Consider the following 18,459-nt stretch of genomic DNA (forward strand, 5'->3'; position numbering starts at 1 on the left):
AACATCAGATGAATTCCAGTCAGGGTTTGGGTCAATACCATTTCAATTCCAGAAAGTAAACCCAATTCCAATTCTCTTCAATACTTTTCCATTTTCAATGAGGAAAATGTGGAATTGGAATTTGGTTTCCTTTCTGAATTGACTGGAATTAAAATGGGAATTGACCCCAACCATGATTGCAGTTTTCATAATGTAGCTACAAGCAATAATACATCACTAGCCAGGTGGTGCCCATAGAAGATGTGTTAGGATTCAAGTGATGATTAAGGCATTGTGAATAACAGGCTAAATCTGACCACTGATGCATAGGCTTATGTTTAAAGTCCCTTCATGATACCACCCTGGAGATAGGATCAAATAGTGTAGGACAACACTGATGACACAGGAGCTATGAACACGATACATGGTCAGTCGAGATTCAGAGATTAGTAATGCACTATTCAGAGGGGTTGGGTTAAATGCGGAAGACACATTTCAGTTGAATGCATTCATTTTTACAACTGACTAGGTATCCCCCTATCTCTTAAATGGGATATAGGGTGCCATTTCAGACACACCATAGAGTATCTGATTTATCCATCTTTTCTGGTGGTATTGTGTCCATGGCATGCACGTCATATCCAATTCATCACTGGCCACCATGGTAATCTATTGGTTTGGATGGAATAGAAGGGAGGGAACCTTTCCAGTTAGTTAGATATGCCTATGCTGCTATCAATACATACTCTGGGGTCAGATCAGGTCATGCCCAGTTCAAAAGAATAGAGATGAGTTACATAGATCTCAAGTTAAAGAACAGAGTCCCAGGTTAAGAGACATTAGTAGACATTCCAAGTGAAATTCCAAGTGATTCTGTGTCAAGGACCACCTGGTCCACACTGATTCAGGCAAATGATCTGGAATACATGGATCTATCTGGTTAAATCCTCCTATTAGATCTTCGATCTATGACATGTTGTAGTGTTAATAAATTGCCTACTGAAAGAGCCCTGCTATCCTCATCGTTGCCTTCCAACAGATGCCGAGATGGATGCGAGGAGAGAGGACGCAATAACATAGTTTTGCTGTCCTAGCGGTTAGTGCCTCGAAACCCGAAACGCAAGTACTTCCTAGTGCTTCCTAGTTGGCATGGGTTTGAATCTGACCCATGGTCTTCTGACTCGCAAACCCTCCCTCCTTTTCTGTGTCCTCTTCACTATACCAAACATATTTAAAACCCTTAGAAAATATATATTTCAAGAAAAAACTTAGGATTTGATTTTCATTTGAGATTCACCTCATGAGAATCTTGTGTGGACAGACTAGGTTACATCTCATTTGCGGAATTACGCGTAATTGAAATACTGTATTACCGAGATTAATAACCCCATGGTCTCAGTCTTACTGCAGGGACACCCCTCTACCACAAGGTGCTGCTGTTGCACTGTAGTGAACATGTATTGTAGGTAAACCACCTTGTGTGACACTGTATTACAGTAATCCCTGTGGATGTTGTAGACATCAATAAAGCCCAGTGGGTTATGGTGACATGCTGTTAGTCACTGCTCCTGTGATGTTCTGATGTCTTGGAGGGAGGGAGGGAGGGAGGGAGGGAGGGAGGGAGGGAGGGAGGGAGGGAGGGAGGGAGGGAGGGAGGGAGGGAGGGAGAAAGAGTGGGAGAGAGGGAGAGGAAGATAGAGATTAAAGTGTATTATGGTATCAGGCTGTGTACAAAGGGACACCTTCACATGCGGTCACAGTCAGAGATGAGGGGAAGGGACGGAGTAGTACGAGTCTTTAACACAGCCAGGTACAGGGCTCCAACAGATGTCACAGCCAGGTAGAGGCCTCCAACAGATGTCACAACCAGGTACAGGCCTCCAACAGATGTCACAGCCAGATTGAGACCTACAACAGATGTCACAGCCAGGTAGAGCCAGGTAGAGACCTCCAAAATATGTCACAGCCAGGTAGAGCCAGGTAGAGGCCTACAACATATGTCACAACCAAGTAGAGCCAGGTAGAGGCCTCCAAAATATGTCACAGCCAGGTAGAGGCCTCCAAAATATGTCACAGCCAAGTAGAGCCAGGTAGAGGCCTCCAAAATATGTCACAGCCAAGTAGAGCCAGGTAGAGGCCTCCAAAATATGTCACAGCCAGGTAGAGCCAGGTAGAGATCTACAACATATGTCACAGCCAAGTAGAGCCAGGTAGAGGCCTCCAAAATATGTCACAGCCAGGTAGAGCCAGGTACAAGCCTCCAACATATGTCACAGCCAAGTAGAGCCAGGTAGAGGCCTCCAAAATATGTCACAGCCAGGTAGAGCCAGGTAGAGGCCGACAACAGATGTCACAGCCAGGTAGAGCCAGGTAGAGGCCTCCAACAGATGTCACAGCCAGGTAGAGGCCTCCAACATATGTCACAGCCAGGTAGAGGCCAACAACAGATGTCACAGCCAGGTAGAGGCCTACAACAGATGTCACAGCCAGGTAGAGACAGGTAGAGGCTTACAACAGATGTCACAGCCAGGTAGAGCCAGGTAGAGGCCTACAACAACTGTCACAGCCAGGTAGAGGCCTACAACAAATGTCACAGCCAGGTAGAGGCCTACAACAGATGCCACAGCCAGATAGAGCCAGGTAGAGGCCTACAACAGATGTCACAGCCAGGTAGAGGCCTCCAACAAATGTCACAGCCAGGTATATGCCTACAACAGATGCCACAGCCAGGTAGAGGCCTACAACAGATGTCACAGCCAGGTAGAGGCCTTCAACAGATGTCACGGCCAGGTTGAGGCCTACAACAGATGTCACGGCCAGGTAGAGGCCTACAACATATGTCACAGCCAGGTTGAGGCCTACAACAGATGTCACGGCCAGGTAGAGCCAGGTAGAGGCCTACAACAGATGTCACAGCCAGGTAGAGCCAGGTAGAGGCCTACAAAAGAGTCACAGCCAGGTAGAGGCCAACATATGTCACAGCCAGGTAGAGGCCTCCAACAGATGTCACAGCCAGGTAGAGGCCTCCAACAGATGCCACAGCCAGGTAGAGGCCTACAACAGATGACACAGCCAGGTAGAGGCCTCCAACAGATGCCACAGCCAGCCTACAACAAACAGAAAAGGGCCTATCGCAAATGGTCGTCACAAACTTGGAAGCACAGAATCTTCTAGAATGTCTTTGTATGCTGTAGCGGTAAGATATCCCTTCACTGGAACTAATTTGCCTAGCCTGAAACATGAAGAACAGCCCAGACCATTATTCATCCTTCACCAAACTTTACAGTTGGCTCTATGCATGTGGGCAGGTAGCATTCTACTGGCATCCGCCAAACCAAGATGGGTCCGTCGGACTGCTCGATGGTGAAGCGTGATTCATCACTCCAGAGAACGCGTTTCCACAGCATAAGAGTCTAATGGCGGCGAGCTCTACAACACTCCAGCCGACGCTTGGCATTGCGCATGGTGATCTAAGGCTTGTGTGTGGCTACACGGCCATGGAAACCCATTTTATGAAGCTCCCGATTAACAGTTCTTGTGCTGACATTGCGTCCAGAGGCAGTTTGGAACTTGGCAGTAAGTGTTGCCACCGAGGACAGATGAGTTTTATGCGCTATGTGCTTCAGCACTCTGCGGTCCTGTTCGGTGAGCTTGTGTGGCCTACCACTTCGCGGCTGAGCCGTTGTTGCTCCTAGATGTTTCCGCTTCACAATAACAGCACTTACAGTTGACCGGGGCAGCTCTAGCAGGGCAGAAATTTAACGAACTGACTTGTTAGAAAGGTGGCATCCTATGACGGTGCCACATTGAAAGTCACTGAGCTCTTCAGTATGGGCCATTCTACTGCCAATGTCTATGGAGATTGCATGGCTGCATGTTCGATTTTACAGCAACGGGTGTGGCTGAAATAGCCGAATGCACTAATTTGAAGAGGTGTCCACATACTTTATATATATATATAGTGTATTTAAACATTTAACGAAACAGTAATATGAGATCTGGGCTCTGGTCAAAAGTAGTGCATTATATAGATAATGGGGTGCCATCTGGGACGAGGCCTAAGTCTAACCAAACACTATAGCATGAGGCTAGATTTATGATGGGTTGAATGTTTATGTTAAATACACAGGATACAAACATTCCATTCCAGCTAAAGCATTTTTCAACAAAACCCATTTTAATACACATCTGAAACCTATTCATTTAAAATCTGGAAAACAGTCATATTTTACAAACTCATAAAGCGTAAGCATTCATTTCTGATGTAAAAACACAAAAGGGAAACATTTGTGTAAATAGCATTTTGGAAATAAACTCTTCAAATCTACCTTTCCGGTCTAGTCTAATTCCAATTCTCTTCCATCCTCTCCTCGATTTCTGTATCTGATTCACTAACAGTCTTCTTGTCTCTGTAATGATCTGATAGGTCTGAGCATTATGTCAGTTGTCAACTATGCCACCTGCTTTTGCAGATCAAGGAAAGGAAACGAGGAGGAAGGATCACTTCCTCACTCTGTATCTCTCCTCTCCACCCCTTCTCTCTCTCTGTCTTTATCTCCCCTCATCTCTCTTTCCCTCTCCTCCACTTTTGTTCTCTTTCTGTTTCTCTCTCCCTCTTTCCCTCTCTCTCCATCTTTCTTTCCTCTCTCTCTCTCTCTCTCTCTCTCTCTCTCTCTTCTCCCTCTAGTCTATGGAGTCTGACTGACGATGGTTCTCCCGTGGGACTTGTAGTCTGCTGGTATTTTATTTAGTGCCTCTTCTCTTCTCCCAGGCTTTTAGCAAGGCTGTAGTCTGTGACCCACTTCCACACAGGGAAGAAGAGGAGTATGTGTGTGTGGCCAGTGTGGCCTGTGTTAGAGTCTGTGTGTGTGTGTGTGTGTGTGTGTGTGTGTGTGTGTGTGTGTGCCTTAAGAATTTTCATGCACCGCAGGAAATGCAAACTTGTAGTGTAAGGCTTCTAAAGTTTGTCAATTCCACTTTAAAATGTCAGACTTGATTTGCCCAAAATAAAAATGCATCAACAACTACAAAAACATGTCCATTAATTATAATCCACATAAAACATTTAATTTCCTGTTGCTGCAGGATTATTTATCCTGCTGTAGCAAACTGGCTGAAATGAAGATCCTACATCTGTATATGCCTGTGCATACGCACTGCCAAACACTAGAATCAGAGCGCAATGACAAGAACACAATGAACACAATGTACAGAACATCACTGTAACAAAAGGCTAGCTGCTGCTCTAACTCACTGACACACTCCACTAGCTCTGATTAGCCCACCTGACAACGTTGTTGTTGTACCTAATTTCACTGAATACGCTCTGCATCATGTTACTTGTTGTTGCTAAACTATTAGAAGAAAATGTGCTATCTAGAACTTAAAAGGGTTCTTCAGCTGTCCCCATAGAAGAACCCTTTGAAGAACTCCTTTTGGTTCCAGGTAGAACCCTTTTGAGTTCCATGTAGAACCCGTTACACAGAGGGTTCTACATGGAACCGAAAAGAGTTCTACCTGGAAGCACGACAGGTTCTACCTCGAACCTAAAAGGGTTCCCAATACAAACTAAAGGGAAGAAGCTGTCTTCTGAAGTGATGTGAGGTGACGTGGCCCTTGTTGTAGACACTGAATGAGGAGAGGGAGAAAATATCAAAAAACACATTCTAAATATTCTAAGGGCTTTGCCTTGTCAAGCTTTTTTTGTTACCCCAACCCCCACATGCATCATTTAGGGGATGACGTCACCCCTTTGAGGACTATGGCACGGTGTGCACTGTGACCTAGTTGGAATGCGGTATATGGGGACTTTCACTAAGGCTTTATTCCATTGGGCCATTCGGGTACGCTGGGTTTCCTTCCATCCCAATAGTTCCGAATGAACATGAAAATGTCAAATAAACGTGTCTCCTTTTCATTATTGAAGAGGAAAAGTGTTGCTACATATTTGGGATGAATTAGACAAACAGGCAACTTGGTAGTAGTCTAGGATCCCATTTCGTTTAGTTTTTTTACTGGCAGATTGTCCGTGCAGGAGGAGGTTGAAGCTTTTGTTAAGACAACAACAGTTTGATATTGTTAAACTATTAAACTAAACTATTTCATTGTCATGGTTTTAAAACAATAGCAGCCCAGGTTCATTTCAGTTCCTGAATGTGTGTGTGTGTGTCTGTGTCTGTGTGTCTGTGAAAGTCGGTTGGTCACAGACAGAAGACCCAGACCAATCTATCAAGAGCAGCTAAATCCCAGAGCGAGAGTCTCTAAACCAGACACACACACACACACACACACACACACACACACACACACACACACACACACACACACACACACACACACACACACACACACACACACACACACATCCAGTTCTATACTATACTATATCTATACTGACACACACCATGTGTCTGCCGGATCTCCTTCTGTGTTTCCTATGAACAGCTACTAGTGGATAAACCTGAGAGAAGCATTCAGGGCAGCCAAATTACATGCTGTCACTGTGAGCTACCAGCCATGCAGTGAAGTTGTACACAGACAGACGGACGGACGGACAGACAGAGACCATTAAGGCAATGATGCTAAAAGCCACTAAGCTCCTCTGTCTTCAGCCCTATATGCCCTGATGAACTTTGAACTTTGAACTTTGTACTTGTCTTTCCCTCAGCAACATGCCCTTGTCCCCATCCAGTAACCTTGGTGACAGAGAGAACAAGAACACCAAGTCAATGATCACTCAAATCATTAGGTTGATGGGTCATTTATAACAAAACCTTTTGATAAAGCCAATCATTTCAATGACTATTTCACCGGTAAAGTGGACAAACTGAGAAGTGAAATGACAACATTGAACATTGAACCATCATATTTGTGTATTGAAGATCTAATAATGAAAGAAAAGGATTGCTGTTTTGAATTTGGTCAAGTTTGTGTGGAAGGGATGGAAAAACAATTGTTATCCATCAATAATGATAACCCACCAGGTATAGACAGCCTAGATGGGAAATGATTAAGAATGGTAGCAGACTGCATCGCCACCCCTATTTACCATGTCTGTAATCAAAGCCTATAAGAATGTGTGTGTCCACATATTGACAAATTTGTTGTGAAGATGGGGAGGGGTGTGTCTGTTATAAAAAAGATGTTCTGCGTTTTTAACACAAAGATCAACTGTACTAGTTGTTCAGGGTCTGACAGTGTCCCATCTTGATACTGTCCGGTAACATGGTCAGGTGCAGCAAAGAAAGACCTAGTAAAGCTGCAGCTGGCTCAAAACAAAGCAGAACGCCTTGCCCTTAACTACACACACAGAACTAACATCATCAACATGCATAATAGTCTTTCATGGCTGAGGGTTGAGGAGTAATTGAATACGTATGTTCTAGTCTTTTTAAGAAACACATGTGTGTTGAAAATGCCTAACCACTTGTATAATCCATCTGCATACACTTCTTTTGTTAAGTTACAGCCTTATTCTGAAATATATATATTTTTTAAATGTCTAATCAAACTACACACAGTACCCCATAATGACAAAGCAAAAACAGTTTTTTAGAAATATTAGAAAATGTATTTCAAATAAAAAACAGAAATACCTTATTTACACAAGTATTCAGACCCTTTGATATGAGACTCGAAATTGAGCTCAGGTGCATCCTGTTTCCATTGACATTCCTTGAGATGTTTCTACAACTTGACTGGATTCCATCTGTGGTAAATTAATTTGATTGGACATAATTTGGAAAGGCACACACCTGCCTATATAAGGTCCCATACTTGTCAGAGCAAAAACCAAGCCATGAGTTCAAAGGAATTGTCCGTAGAGCTCCGAGACAGGATTGTGTCAAGGCACAGATCTGGGGAATGGTACCAAAACATTTCTGCAGCATTGAAGGTCCCCAAAAATACAGTGGCCTCCATCATTCTTAGATGGAAGAAGTTTGGAACCACCAAGACTCTTCTTAGAACTGAGCAATCGGGGGAGAAGGGCATTGGTCAGGGAGGTGACCAAGAACCTGATGGTGACAGGGCTCCAGAGTTCCTCTGTGGAGATGGAAGAACCTTCCAGAAGGACAGCCATCTCTGCAGCACTCCACCAATCAGGCCAGTATGGTAGATTAGCCAGACAGAAGCCACTCCTCAGTAAAAGGCACATGACAGCCCCCTTGGAGTTTCCCAAAAGGACTATCAGACCATGAGAAACAAGATTATCTGGTCTGATGAAACCAAGATTGAACTCTTTGGCCTGAATGCCAAGCATCATGTTTGGAGGAAACCTGAGACCATCCCTACAGTGAAGCATGATGGTGGCAGCATCATGCTGTGGGGATGTTTTTCAGTGGCAGGGACTGAGAGACTAGTTAGGATCGTGGGAAAGATGACTGGAGCAAAGTACAGAGAGATCCTTGATGAAAACCTGCTCCAGTGGGCTCAGGACCTCAGTCTGAGGCAAAGGTTCACCTTCCAACAGGACAACAACCCTAAGTACACAGCCAACACAATGCAGGTGTGGCTTCGGGACAATTCTCTGAATGTCCTTGAGTGACCCAGCCAGAGCCTGCACTTTACGCCGATCGAACATCTCTGGAGAGACCTGAAAATAGCTATGCAGCGAAGCTCCCCATCCAACCTGACAGAGCTTGAGAGGATCTGCAGAGAAGAATGGGAGAAACTCCCCAAATACAGGTGTTCCAAGCTTGTAGTGTCATACCCAATAAGACTCAAGGCTGTAATCGCTGCCAAAGGTGCTTCAACAAAGTACTGAGTAAAGGGTCTGAATACTTATGTAAATGTGATATTTCATTTTTTTATTTTTAATACATTTGCAAACATTTCTAAAAACCTGTTTTTGCTTTGTTTTTATGGGGTAGTGTGTGGAGATTGATGAGGTCATTTCTATATATTTTTAATCCATTTTAGAATTAGGCTGTAATGTAATAAAATGTGGAAAAAGTTAAGGGGTCTGAATATTTTCACAATACCCCACCAGACACGCCACTATGGGTTTCTTCACAGTACCCAAATTTAATGCCTCAGTTACACTACAGGTCAACATTTTAGAACACCTCCTCGTTCAAGGGTTTTTCTTTATTTTTACTATTTTCTACATTGTAGAATAATAGTGAAGAAATCAAAACTATGAAATAACACATATGGAATCATGTAGTAACAAAAACAGTGTTAAACAAATCAAAATATATTTTATATATGAGATTATTCAAATAGCCACCCTTTGCCTTGATAACAGCTTTGCACACTCTTGGTATTCTCTCAACCAGCTTCATGAGGTAGTCACCTGGAATGCATTTCAATTAACAGGTATGCCTGAAAAGTTCATTTGTGGAATTTCTTTCCTTCTTAATGTGTTTGAGCCAATCAGTTGTGTTGTGACAAGGTAGTGGGGGTATACAAAAGATAGCCTTATTTGGTAAAAGACCAAGTCCATATTATGGCAAGAACAGCTCAAATAAGTAAAGAAAAATGACGGTCCATCATTACTTTAAGACATAAAGGTCAGTCAATATTTCAAGACACTTTGACAGTTTCTTCAAGTGCAGTAACATAAACCATCAAGCGCTATGATGAAACTGGCTCTCATGAGGATCGCCACAAGAATGGAAGACCCAGAGTTACCTCTGCTTCAGAGGATAAGTTCATTAGAGTTACCAGCCTCAGAAACTGTTGCTCAAATAAATGCTTCACACAGTTCAAGTAACAGAAAAATGTCAACATCAACTGTTTAGAGTAGACTGTGTCAATCAGGCCTTCATGGTTGAATTGCTGCAAAGAAACCACTACTAAAGGACACCAATAAGAAGAAGAGATGTGCTTGGGCCAAGAAACACAATTGGCCAAGAAACACATTATACCAGTGGATGTCCAAATTGGAGATTTTTGGTTCCCACCGCTGTGTCTTTGTGAGACGCGGTGTGGGTGAATGGATAATCTCTGCATGTGTATTTCCCACAGTAAAGCATGGAGGAGGAGGAGGTGTTATGGTGTGGGGGTGCTTTGCTGGTCATACTGTCAGTGATTTATTTAGAATTCAAGGTAAACTAAACCAGCATGGCTACCACAGCATTCTGCAGCGATACGCCATCCCATCTAGTTTGCGCTTAGTGGGACTATCATTTGTTTTTCAACTGGACAATGACCCAACACACCTCCAGGCTGTGTAAGGGCTATTTTACCAAGAAGGAGAGTGATGGAGTGCTGCATCAGATGACCGGGCCTCCACAATCCCCTGACCTCAACCAAATTGAGATGGTTTGGGATGAGTCGGATCTCAGAGTGAAGGAAAAGCAGCCAACAAGTGCTCAGCATATGTGAGAACTCCTTCAAGACTGTTGAAAAAGCATTCCAGTTGAAGCTGGTTGAGAGAATGCCAAGAGTGTGCAAAGCTCTCATCAAGGCAAAGGGTGGCTATTTGAAGAATCTCAAATATAAAATATATTTTGATTTGTTTAACACTTTTTTTGGTTACTACATGATTCCATATGTGTTATTTCATAGTTTTGATGTCTTCACTATTATTCTACAATGTAGAAAACAGTAAAAATAAAGAAAAACCTTTGAATGAGTAGGTGTTCTAAAACTTTTGACTGGTAGTGTTTGTATAGAGCTGTGTCATCATGGAATGCTCTGCCACCAGAGGTTAATCAGGCAACAAGTTTAGCTTAAAAAATCTGATAAAAAAACAACATATTGTATCACAGAGCCTCTCCTCTTTCTAAAGATCTAATTAAACTGTACTGTATATGACTCGTTTACGTATCCAATTACCAAATCAGGGCTAGAAACAGGTCAAAGCTGCCCGCTTGGAGATAGATATAGCCTTGTTGATATCTAACTATCGCCATAACCCTTTCACCTTAACAAATGGTGGGAGTTTGGTTGTATAATGTTCCTCCTACGGTGACAGACAGTGAATGTTCTGACCTAAACTCTGTGAGACAGTAATATGTAATACTGCAGTGTCATGGGATGAAAGTGAAGTCTTATCTATGGTTAATAATTAATATTTTATGCAACTGAAGGTTTGCTTTATTTTTTCGTAGGAGGTTAATAATTCATATTTTATGCAACTGAAGGTTTGCTTTATTTTTTCGTAGGACATTACGTTCAATTAACTTGACTGTTAACTATTTAACATTTCACATCATGATTTATATAACTGTAGATGGCTCTGACTTCTTTCTTTTATATTAAGGTTTAATACAACAATGCCTGTCCCTTAAAGTGATACATACCTATATTACATATGGCTGGCTATACGACCTACATTTCTCTCCACTATGGAGAATGGCGAGGAGATTCAAGGGAGGGAGGGGAAATCTGGTCGCTGAGGGGTTAACAAACCTAAAGTGATTTCGTTGTGTTTAGAAGGGGGTGGGAGGTAGGGAATGGAATGGCGAGAGATATATCACGATATATATTACAAACCACCTCGCCTTCAGGGTAAACATCATTATACAGTGGATATTAAAACTAAAAGGGATGAGAGTGACACGTTCAGAAAATAATATGGCAGTACCTGCGAGCGGGTGAGATGAGGAAACGGTATGTAGCTAATAGCCCTAATCTGTGGGATAACACAAGGATTGTTCATAGCAGTAAACTCTGGGGTAGTATTCAGCATGGATCAGAAATGAATGTATAAGGTTGCGTGTTTTGCTCCTTATGGGAATCCATAGAACATCAAACAGATGTCAAACGACTGTACCGGATGGGGTTTGCGTGTTGGGAGGATTCGAAGACGCGTACACGTGTCGCTTGATCTGCGCGCGGAGGTCAATCTGCATACATTTGACTGTAGCAATGATTGTAGCCTATAAGGCGTGTTTCTCAATTGCATATGCTAGTAGTTTACAGTAGTCTACATTAGGCTATTATAACAACAAATGCGTTATAAAGGGGGCTTTTGGACACCAGATTAATTAAACACGTGGACAGCAATCCCGAATTGCTAAAGTGAATGGACAGCCACAGTGCAATGAAAACATCACCATAGGAATAAACACAAACATGGAAATAAACAACAGACATTCAATCAAATAATTTAAGAATTATAATCATATGAAAACCACTACTGAAGGTGCACTACTTTTAACCTAAAGTACTTTCCATAATTGTTATGCTATTTCTGTCTATACATTTTAATTTAATGTGTGTGTTAGCCTACATTTTAAAAAGTGGGCTACAATTAAAATTCGACTAGCCTACTTCAGGCTCCTCTCTATAGTCCAATGTATTAAGGACATTAGGACATGCTGGTACCTTCAGGAACTTGCTTCATTAGCACTTGCTAGAGCAGCTGTTTAGGGTACAGGGCCAGATGTTAGTTGGGCGGAATGGGTTTTTGGTTTGTGAGTTGAGCAGACTAGAGGCTTTGTCGCTCTAGTGAAGAGGAGCGAGACGGGAGTGTTCTTGGCCAGTGTACCGCAGGCAGCCAGTGCCACGCGGGAACTCCATGCCCTGTACCGTACCCTGGAGACACCAGGCGACCACACTGGGGCCACGAGACCAGGTGATACTACTCCAAAGCACGCGACTCGCGTGTTCCCGCCACTGCCATGGATGACTCTGGAATCATTCGACGTCGGAGGCTCCAGGTGAGAACTTTCTTGTTTCAAATATTTTGTCAAAAATTGGATCACGAAAAAAACAAACATTAAAGCGAGATTCCTTAAAAGGAACAAAAACAAAGCGACTCCCTGCCTTTGTTTTGGTAAAACGTTTAGGGATGGGCCTTGAGAAATGTAGCTACTATCAAATTCATAACGTTAGATCTATCAAAGCAAAGGATGAACATCCATGATGTCAACATTAGAGTTTTAACCATGTTTTGTGGCTATACAGTGTTTGTTTACATTTATATTGTTTACAAACATTGGAGTAAAACAAGCTTATATTTTGTGTTCTGATGGGGTAGGCCCACAACAGTTGAACTAAACTCATGAGATAAATTATATTCTTCAATAATCAATTGGTATTATTAATGTATCTTTCCAAAAGTGGATGTAGCAACTAAGCTTTAAACTAGTAAAATAATATATTCAAAGGTACATAATATTTGACAAACAAATGAAAACAATCTATGTTCTAAATTGGCTAGCCTTAGCCCCTATGCCTAATGCAGGAGACTAATGGAATATCAAGTTACAATTTGATGCATTAGCTCATGCTGCATGACAGTAACTACTTTTTCCTAGGGGGATTATATTCACTTACTACAGGAAGCAAATCATGTCTAGTTAATCTCCCCCTCCTAGGTCCTGGGCCCCCTCCCTGCATGCAAATAGGGGGGCAGAACCCTGCTGGATGGGACCCTTCTGTCCCCTGTGACCATCAGAGATAATTCCACCAAGGCTGACATGGGCCATAGTACTAAAAACCTGATTAAACACCATAAAATGTTACAATGTTCTAGAAGACATTTTCTTAGAAGTTTGAGCAGAGATGCTGAATTCTAGGAACAGCTTATGAATGTTCCTGTTATTCCATGAGGACCTTATGGCCTTTTCTTGTAAAAAAACAATCATCATGATAATCAGAATCTCTTTCGGGCAGCCATACACACAGAATGTATGCATTCAGACAAATAGTATATACACATACATACATATATATGCACACACACACACACACACACACACACACACACACACACACACACACACACACACACACACACACACACACACACACACACACACACACACACACACACACTCCCTCCACACACAAGCTCTCTCTCTCTCTAGACAGACAGACAGACAGACAGACATGCATTTGCAAGTCAAACCAGCACATATGATCATTAGCTCAATTCTCAATGGAGTGTGTGTGTGTGTGCGTGGATGTGTCTATTCGTGCATGCGTGTGTGTGTACACATTCATTCTTGTGTGTGTGTGTGAGTGTGTGTGTGTCATGAGTGGAAACCCGTTCCCATTCAAGTCATCAATATCCACACACAGGCTAAATGCTAGTGGGATATGTGAGGATGTGGTCCTCCTCTACTCTTAAAGCCCATTACCAGGCACTAGTAGACTAATGGTAGGACTAATGATAGGACTAATGGTAGGACTAATGATAGGACTAATGGTAGGACTAATAATAGGACTAATGGTAGGACTAATAATAGGACTAATGGTAGGACTAATGGTAGGACTAATGGTAGGATTAATAATAGGACTAATGGTAGGACTAATGATAGAACTAAATGTAGGACTAATAGTAGGACTTTTTATTTTTATTTATTTTACCTTTATTTAACCAGGCAAGTCAGTTAAGAACAAATTCTTATTTTCAATGACGGCCTGGGAACAGTGGGTTAACTGCCTGTTCAGGGGCAGAACGACAGATTTGTACCTTGTCAGCTCGGGGGTTTGAACTCGCAACCTTCCGGTTACTAGTCCAACGCTCTAACCACTAGGCTACCCTGCCGCCCCAATAATAATAATAATAGGACTAATGGTAAGACTAGGCTAACAGCTCTTTGCACAGAGGGAAGGACAACCAAAACAGCCAAGGGGCCGTCACACACACACACACACATACATACACACATAGAGGGCAGGGGCAGCTTCTGTTGGCTAGACCCCAGCCTCAGTAAAGTGGCTGGTAATTCCCCAGGCTGGCTCCACTTTCACTTGTCACTGCCAAAGGGTGTAGAGGGGGTGGGGGAAGCAAGAGAAGCAAGGGGTAGTCAGTGCCAGGGGACAAGGAGGGGGCAGAGGTCAAGGACTCAAACCCAGATAGACAGTGTAATGTGTGTGTGTGTGTGTGTATTCTCAACTCTAATCCTCTCCCTAGGCCACTTCCATAAGCCAGTATAACACAGGCATCTCTGTGTCTTTGCTTGCTTGTTTGTGTGTGTGGGTAAGTAATCACTAGGAGCGACAAAGACTCCTGTCAGGCTCCAGACCAAGGCCCTTCTACTCTGATTGCTCAGTTTGGCTGGGCTGCCAGCTCTAGGAAGAGTCTTGGTAGTTTCAAACTTCTTCCATTTAAGAATGAGGGAGGCCACTGTGTTCTTGGGAACCTTCAAGGCTGCAGAAATGTTTTGGCACCCTTCCCCAGATCTGTGCCTCGACACAATCCTGTCTCGGAGCTCTACGGATAATTATTTTGACCTCATGGCTTGTTTTTTGCTCTGACATGCACTGTTAGCTATGGGACCTTATATAGAGAGGTGTGTGCCTTTCCACTCAATTGAATTTAGCACAATTGGACTCCAATCAAGTTGTAGAAACATCTGAAGAATGATCAATGGAAACAGGATGCACCTGAGCTCAATTTAAAGTCTCATAGCAAAGGGTCTGAATACTTATGTTTTTGTTTTAATACATTTCTAAAAATGTCTAAAAACCTGTTTTCGCTTTGTCAGTATGGGGTATTTTGTGTAAATTGCTTAGGATTTAAAAAAATGTTTTATTTAGATTAAGGCTGTCTGAACACTTTCCAGTGAATTTCCAGAATTATTCCGGAAATTTTGCATGGGAAGTTAAGCCCGGGAATTTGGAGATTTTTGCTTCAATTCATCAAAAAAGTTAGCTTATAACAGTGAACCTTTTTTTGTGGGATACACATAAGGCAATTCTAGGTCTTGTGGCATATTTTGGTTAAACTATCCCCAATTCAATGGAATTGCAACCCTCCTCATGCACAGTGCATTCTTTCATCACATGTACAGCTGATTCTCAAGATCTTGCACACTAATGAGATGCTATTGAGCCCACACTACTACACTGTCTGAGCCAAGGACTACATGCTTTCTGGTAAGTTTTGTTATCAATACTGGGTGGGGTGAATATACAGTGGGGAGAACAAGTATTTGATACACTGCCGATTTTGCAGGTTTTCCTACTTACAAAGCATGTAGAGGTCTGTCATTTTTATCATACGTACACTTCAACTGTGAGAGACGGAATCTATACACTGCCAAAATCCCTGCTGCAGTGTGTGCAAACCTGGTCAAGAACTACAGGATCTCTGTAATTGCAAACAAAGGTTTCTGTACCAAATATTAAGTTCTGCTTTTCTGATGTATCAAATACTTATGTCTGGCCGTATCACAGTCTGCCGATATGGACAGCCCCTTCAAGAGGATCCTCCTGGATGATGTATTTTGTGAGAGAGTGGTAAGCAGCGTGAAATTCCTGAAACCAATAGCAGTAGCCATTGCACAGATTGAGGGAGACAATGCCATCCTGTCTGATGTTCAGACTCTGCTTGCAGATGTAAGAGAACAAATCCGTACTGCCCTGCCACTTCACTATTGCTGCATGCAGAGGTACCTGCAGTTCTGAAATACATCAACAAGCGTGAAGACTTCTGCCTGAAGCCCAAACACGCCGCAGCGTACATGTTGAACCCCAAGTATGCTGGCAAGAGCATACTGTCTGGTGCAGAGATCAACAAGGCCTATGGTGTCATCACTACCGTGTCTCGCCACCTTGGCCTGGATGAGGGCAAGGTTCTTGGCAGTCCGGCGAAGTACACTTCCAAGCAAGGGCTTTGGGATGGAGATGCAACATGGCAGTCGTGCCAACATATCTCATCAGCCACCTGGTGGAAGGGACTTTGTGGATCTGAGGCTCTTTCCCTTGTTGCCTCCATCACCCTCCAAATCTCACCAACATCAGCCACCTCAGAGTGCAACTGGTCCTTGTTTGGGAACACACACACCAAAGCATGCAACAGTCTGACCAATACAAGGGTTGAAAAATTGGTGGCCATCCGGGCAAATTTATGGCTTTTTGAGCCTGACAACGTTTCATCCTCAACAAGGTTGGAAAGTGACAGTGAAGATGAGGCCTCAGAGTCTGATGTTCAAGAGGTGGACATTAAGGAGGTCCAAGACATGGAAGCCTGAGAGGAAGACAACCAAAGCTTTAGTTTCTAGACTATCATTTTACAGATGTATGTTGAAAACATTTTTGGGAGATGCGATGGATCATTGGGGATCATTCAATATTCCCTTTCTTTTGTTGTTCAGTGAAATCATCCATGTGAAGAGTCAACTCATTTTACCTTATCATAAGTAGACATAATTGCAGATGATTAAATCCTTCCAATAGAAATAAAAAAAACTATTTAGTTACAAATTTAACTTTAATTAAAGTTTTATATTTCTGTCTCCATATGATATGGTAAATATATCCAATGCAAAAAACATCTACATTTAAATGGTATTAATATTCATTTGCATATATTTCCATTAATTCCCATATATTCCCGTTAATTTCACCTCTGAATATTCCCAAAAATGTGCAACCCTGTGTGTCAGTCAGTCAGTCATATTACGGTAATGACAATATGATCGTGTCAATATAGGTGACAGTGTTTCCTTTAAGACTGATTGACTCAGTAGCAGCAGCAGCAGTCACTCTTCTCACTACATCAGTTTTCATTATGGTAAACTGTATGTACTGTAGTTACAACCATGAGTGGGATGAAAGGTGGTCCAACTCTGTTCTGGGCAAGCTGCCAACTTTCAATTTCCTTAACAGGAAGGGATAAGAATTGGATCATTTGAGAGGAGAGAGGACGCAGCCAGTATACTACTGTCAGTCACTGACAAAAAAAAGAGGCTAAACTTGTAAGACATAGACTATCCAATACAAAAATGGATTGTTGAAGTTAAAAACCCTTTGTAATTAATTTGTAATTTCACTGTTGGGAATGTTGAAAGGAAACAGAATGGCTACTGTGCCTGGCTCTTGTTACTGAATTTTTTATCTGCTGTTTTTTTCTTATAGGATTCCTTTAGGTGTTAGTACCCTAAGATTATCATCAGACAGCTAAAGTTGTTCTGCAGGGGAGAAGAAAGTGCTAGCATAGTGATATTCTATTATATCAGGTAATGCTAATGTATTGGTTCTTGACAGTGTCAGAGAGACTTGTGCTACATGAATTCACGCCCACATTCACGTTGCGACCCAAATGGCACTCTATTTGCTATATGGTACACTACGAGCCCTGGTCAAATGTGGTGCACGATGTAGGGAATAGGATGCCATTTGAAACACAGACATAGTCTAATCTTTTCCACTAAAGGTCATTAAAGATACTTGTACAAGTGAGCTGTTAGAATATTAAGCTGAGAAACAGGGATGACATTCACAAAATCAAGGAACTGTAACTGGCTACATTTATTTGAGTGTTTTATTTGAGTGCATATTACTACTGAAAAATGTTTTTTTTTTTTTTGTCAAACTCTGAAATGACAAATGGCACCCAATTCCTTATATAGCATACTTATTTTGACCGGGGCCATAGTGTAATCTTTTCTGCCAGCAAAGAACTCTTAGTTTCAGAGCCCCAGCGTACCAACTACAGAGAAACTTTATGATTATGTCCATGTTTATTTCAAAGTGTTGGCAGTTGGCATTTTACTGAAAAGGGGTTCTTTCTTTTCAAACACACCTCTCTCTCTCTGTGGGTAATTATGAGCTAAAGAAATGTTGAGGAATTAA

General features: G+C 42.3%; 1 protein-coding gene across 1 annotated transcript in view; it reads left to right on the plus strand.

Moving 5' to 3' along the window:
• The first annotated feature begins 11,370 nt into the window (after nucleotides 1-11,370).
• The window catches only part of LOC110513219 (microtubule-associated serine/threonine-protein kinase 1-like), a 73,649-nt gene continuing 66,560 nt past the window's right edge, over nucleotides 11,371-18,459 (plus strand). Inside the window, exon 1 of the mRNA XM_036942592.1 lies at nucleotides 11,371-12,590. Coding sequence (XP_036798487.1) covers nucleotides 12,552-12,590 — 39 coding nt within the window. The 5' untranslated portion in view covers nucleotides 11,371-12,551. The remainder of the gene's footprint in view (nucleotides 12,591-18,459) is intronic.

The sequence above is a fragment of the Oncorhynchus mykiss genome, chromosome 13 (genome assembly GCF_013265735.2).
Source record: "Oncorhynchus mykiss isolate Arlee chromosome 13, USDA_OmykA_1.1, whole genome shotgun sequence".
Taxonomy (NCBI): domain Eukaryota; kingdom Metazoa; phylum Chordata; class Actinopteri; order Salmoniformes; family Salmonidae; genus Oncorhynchus; species Oncorhynchus mykiss.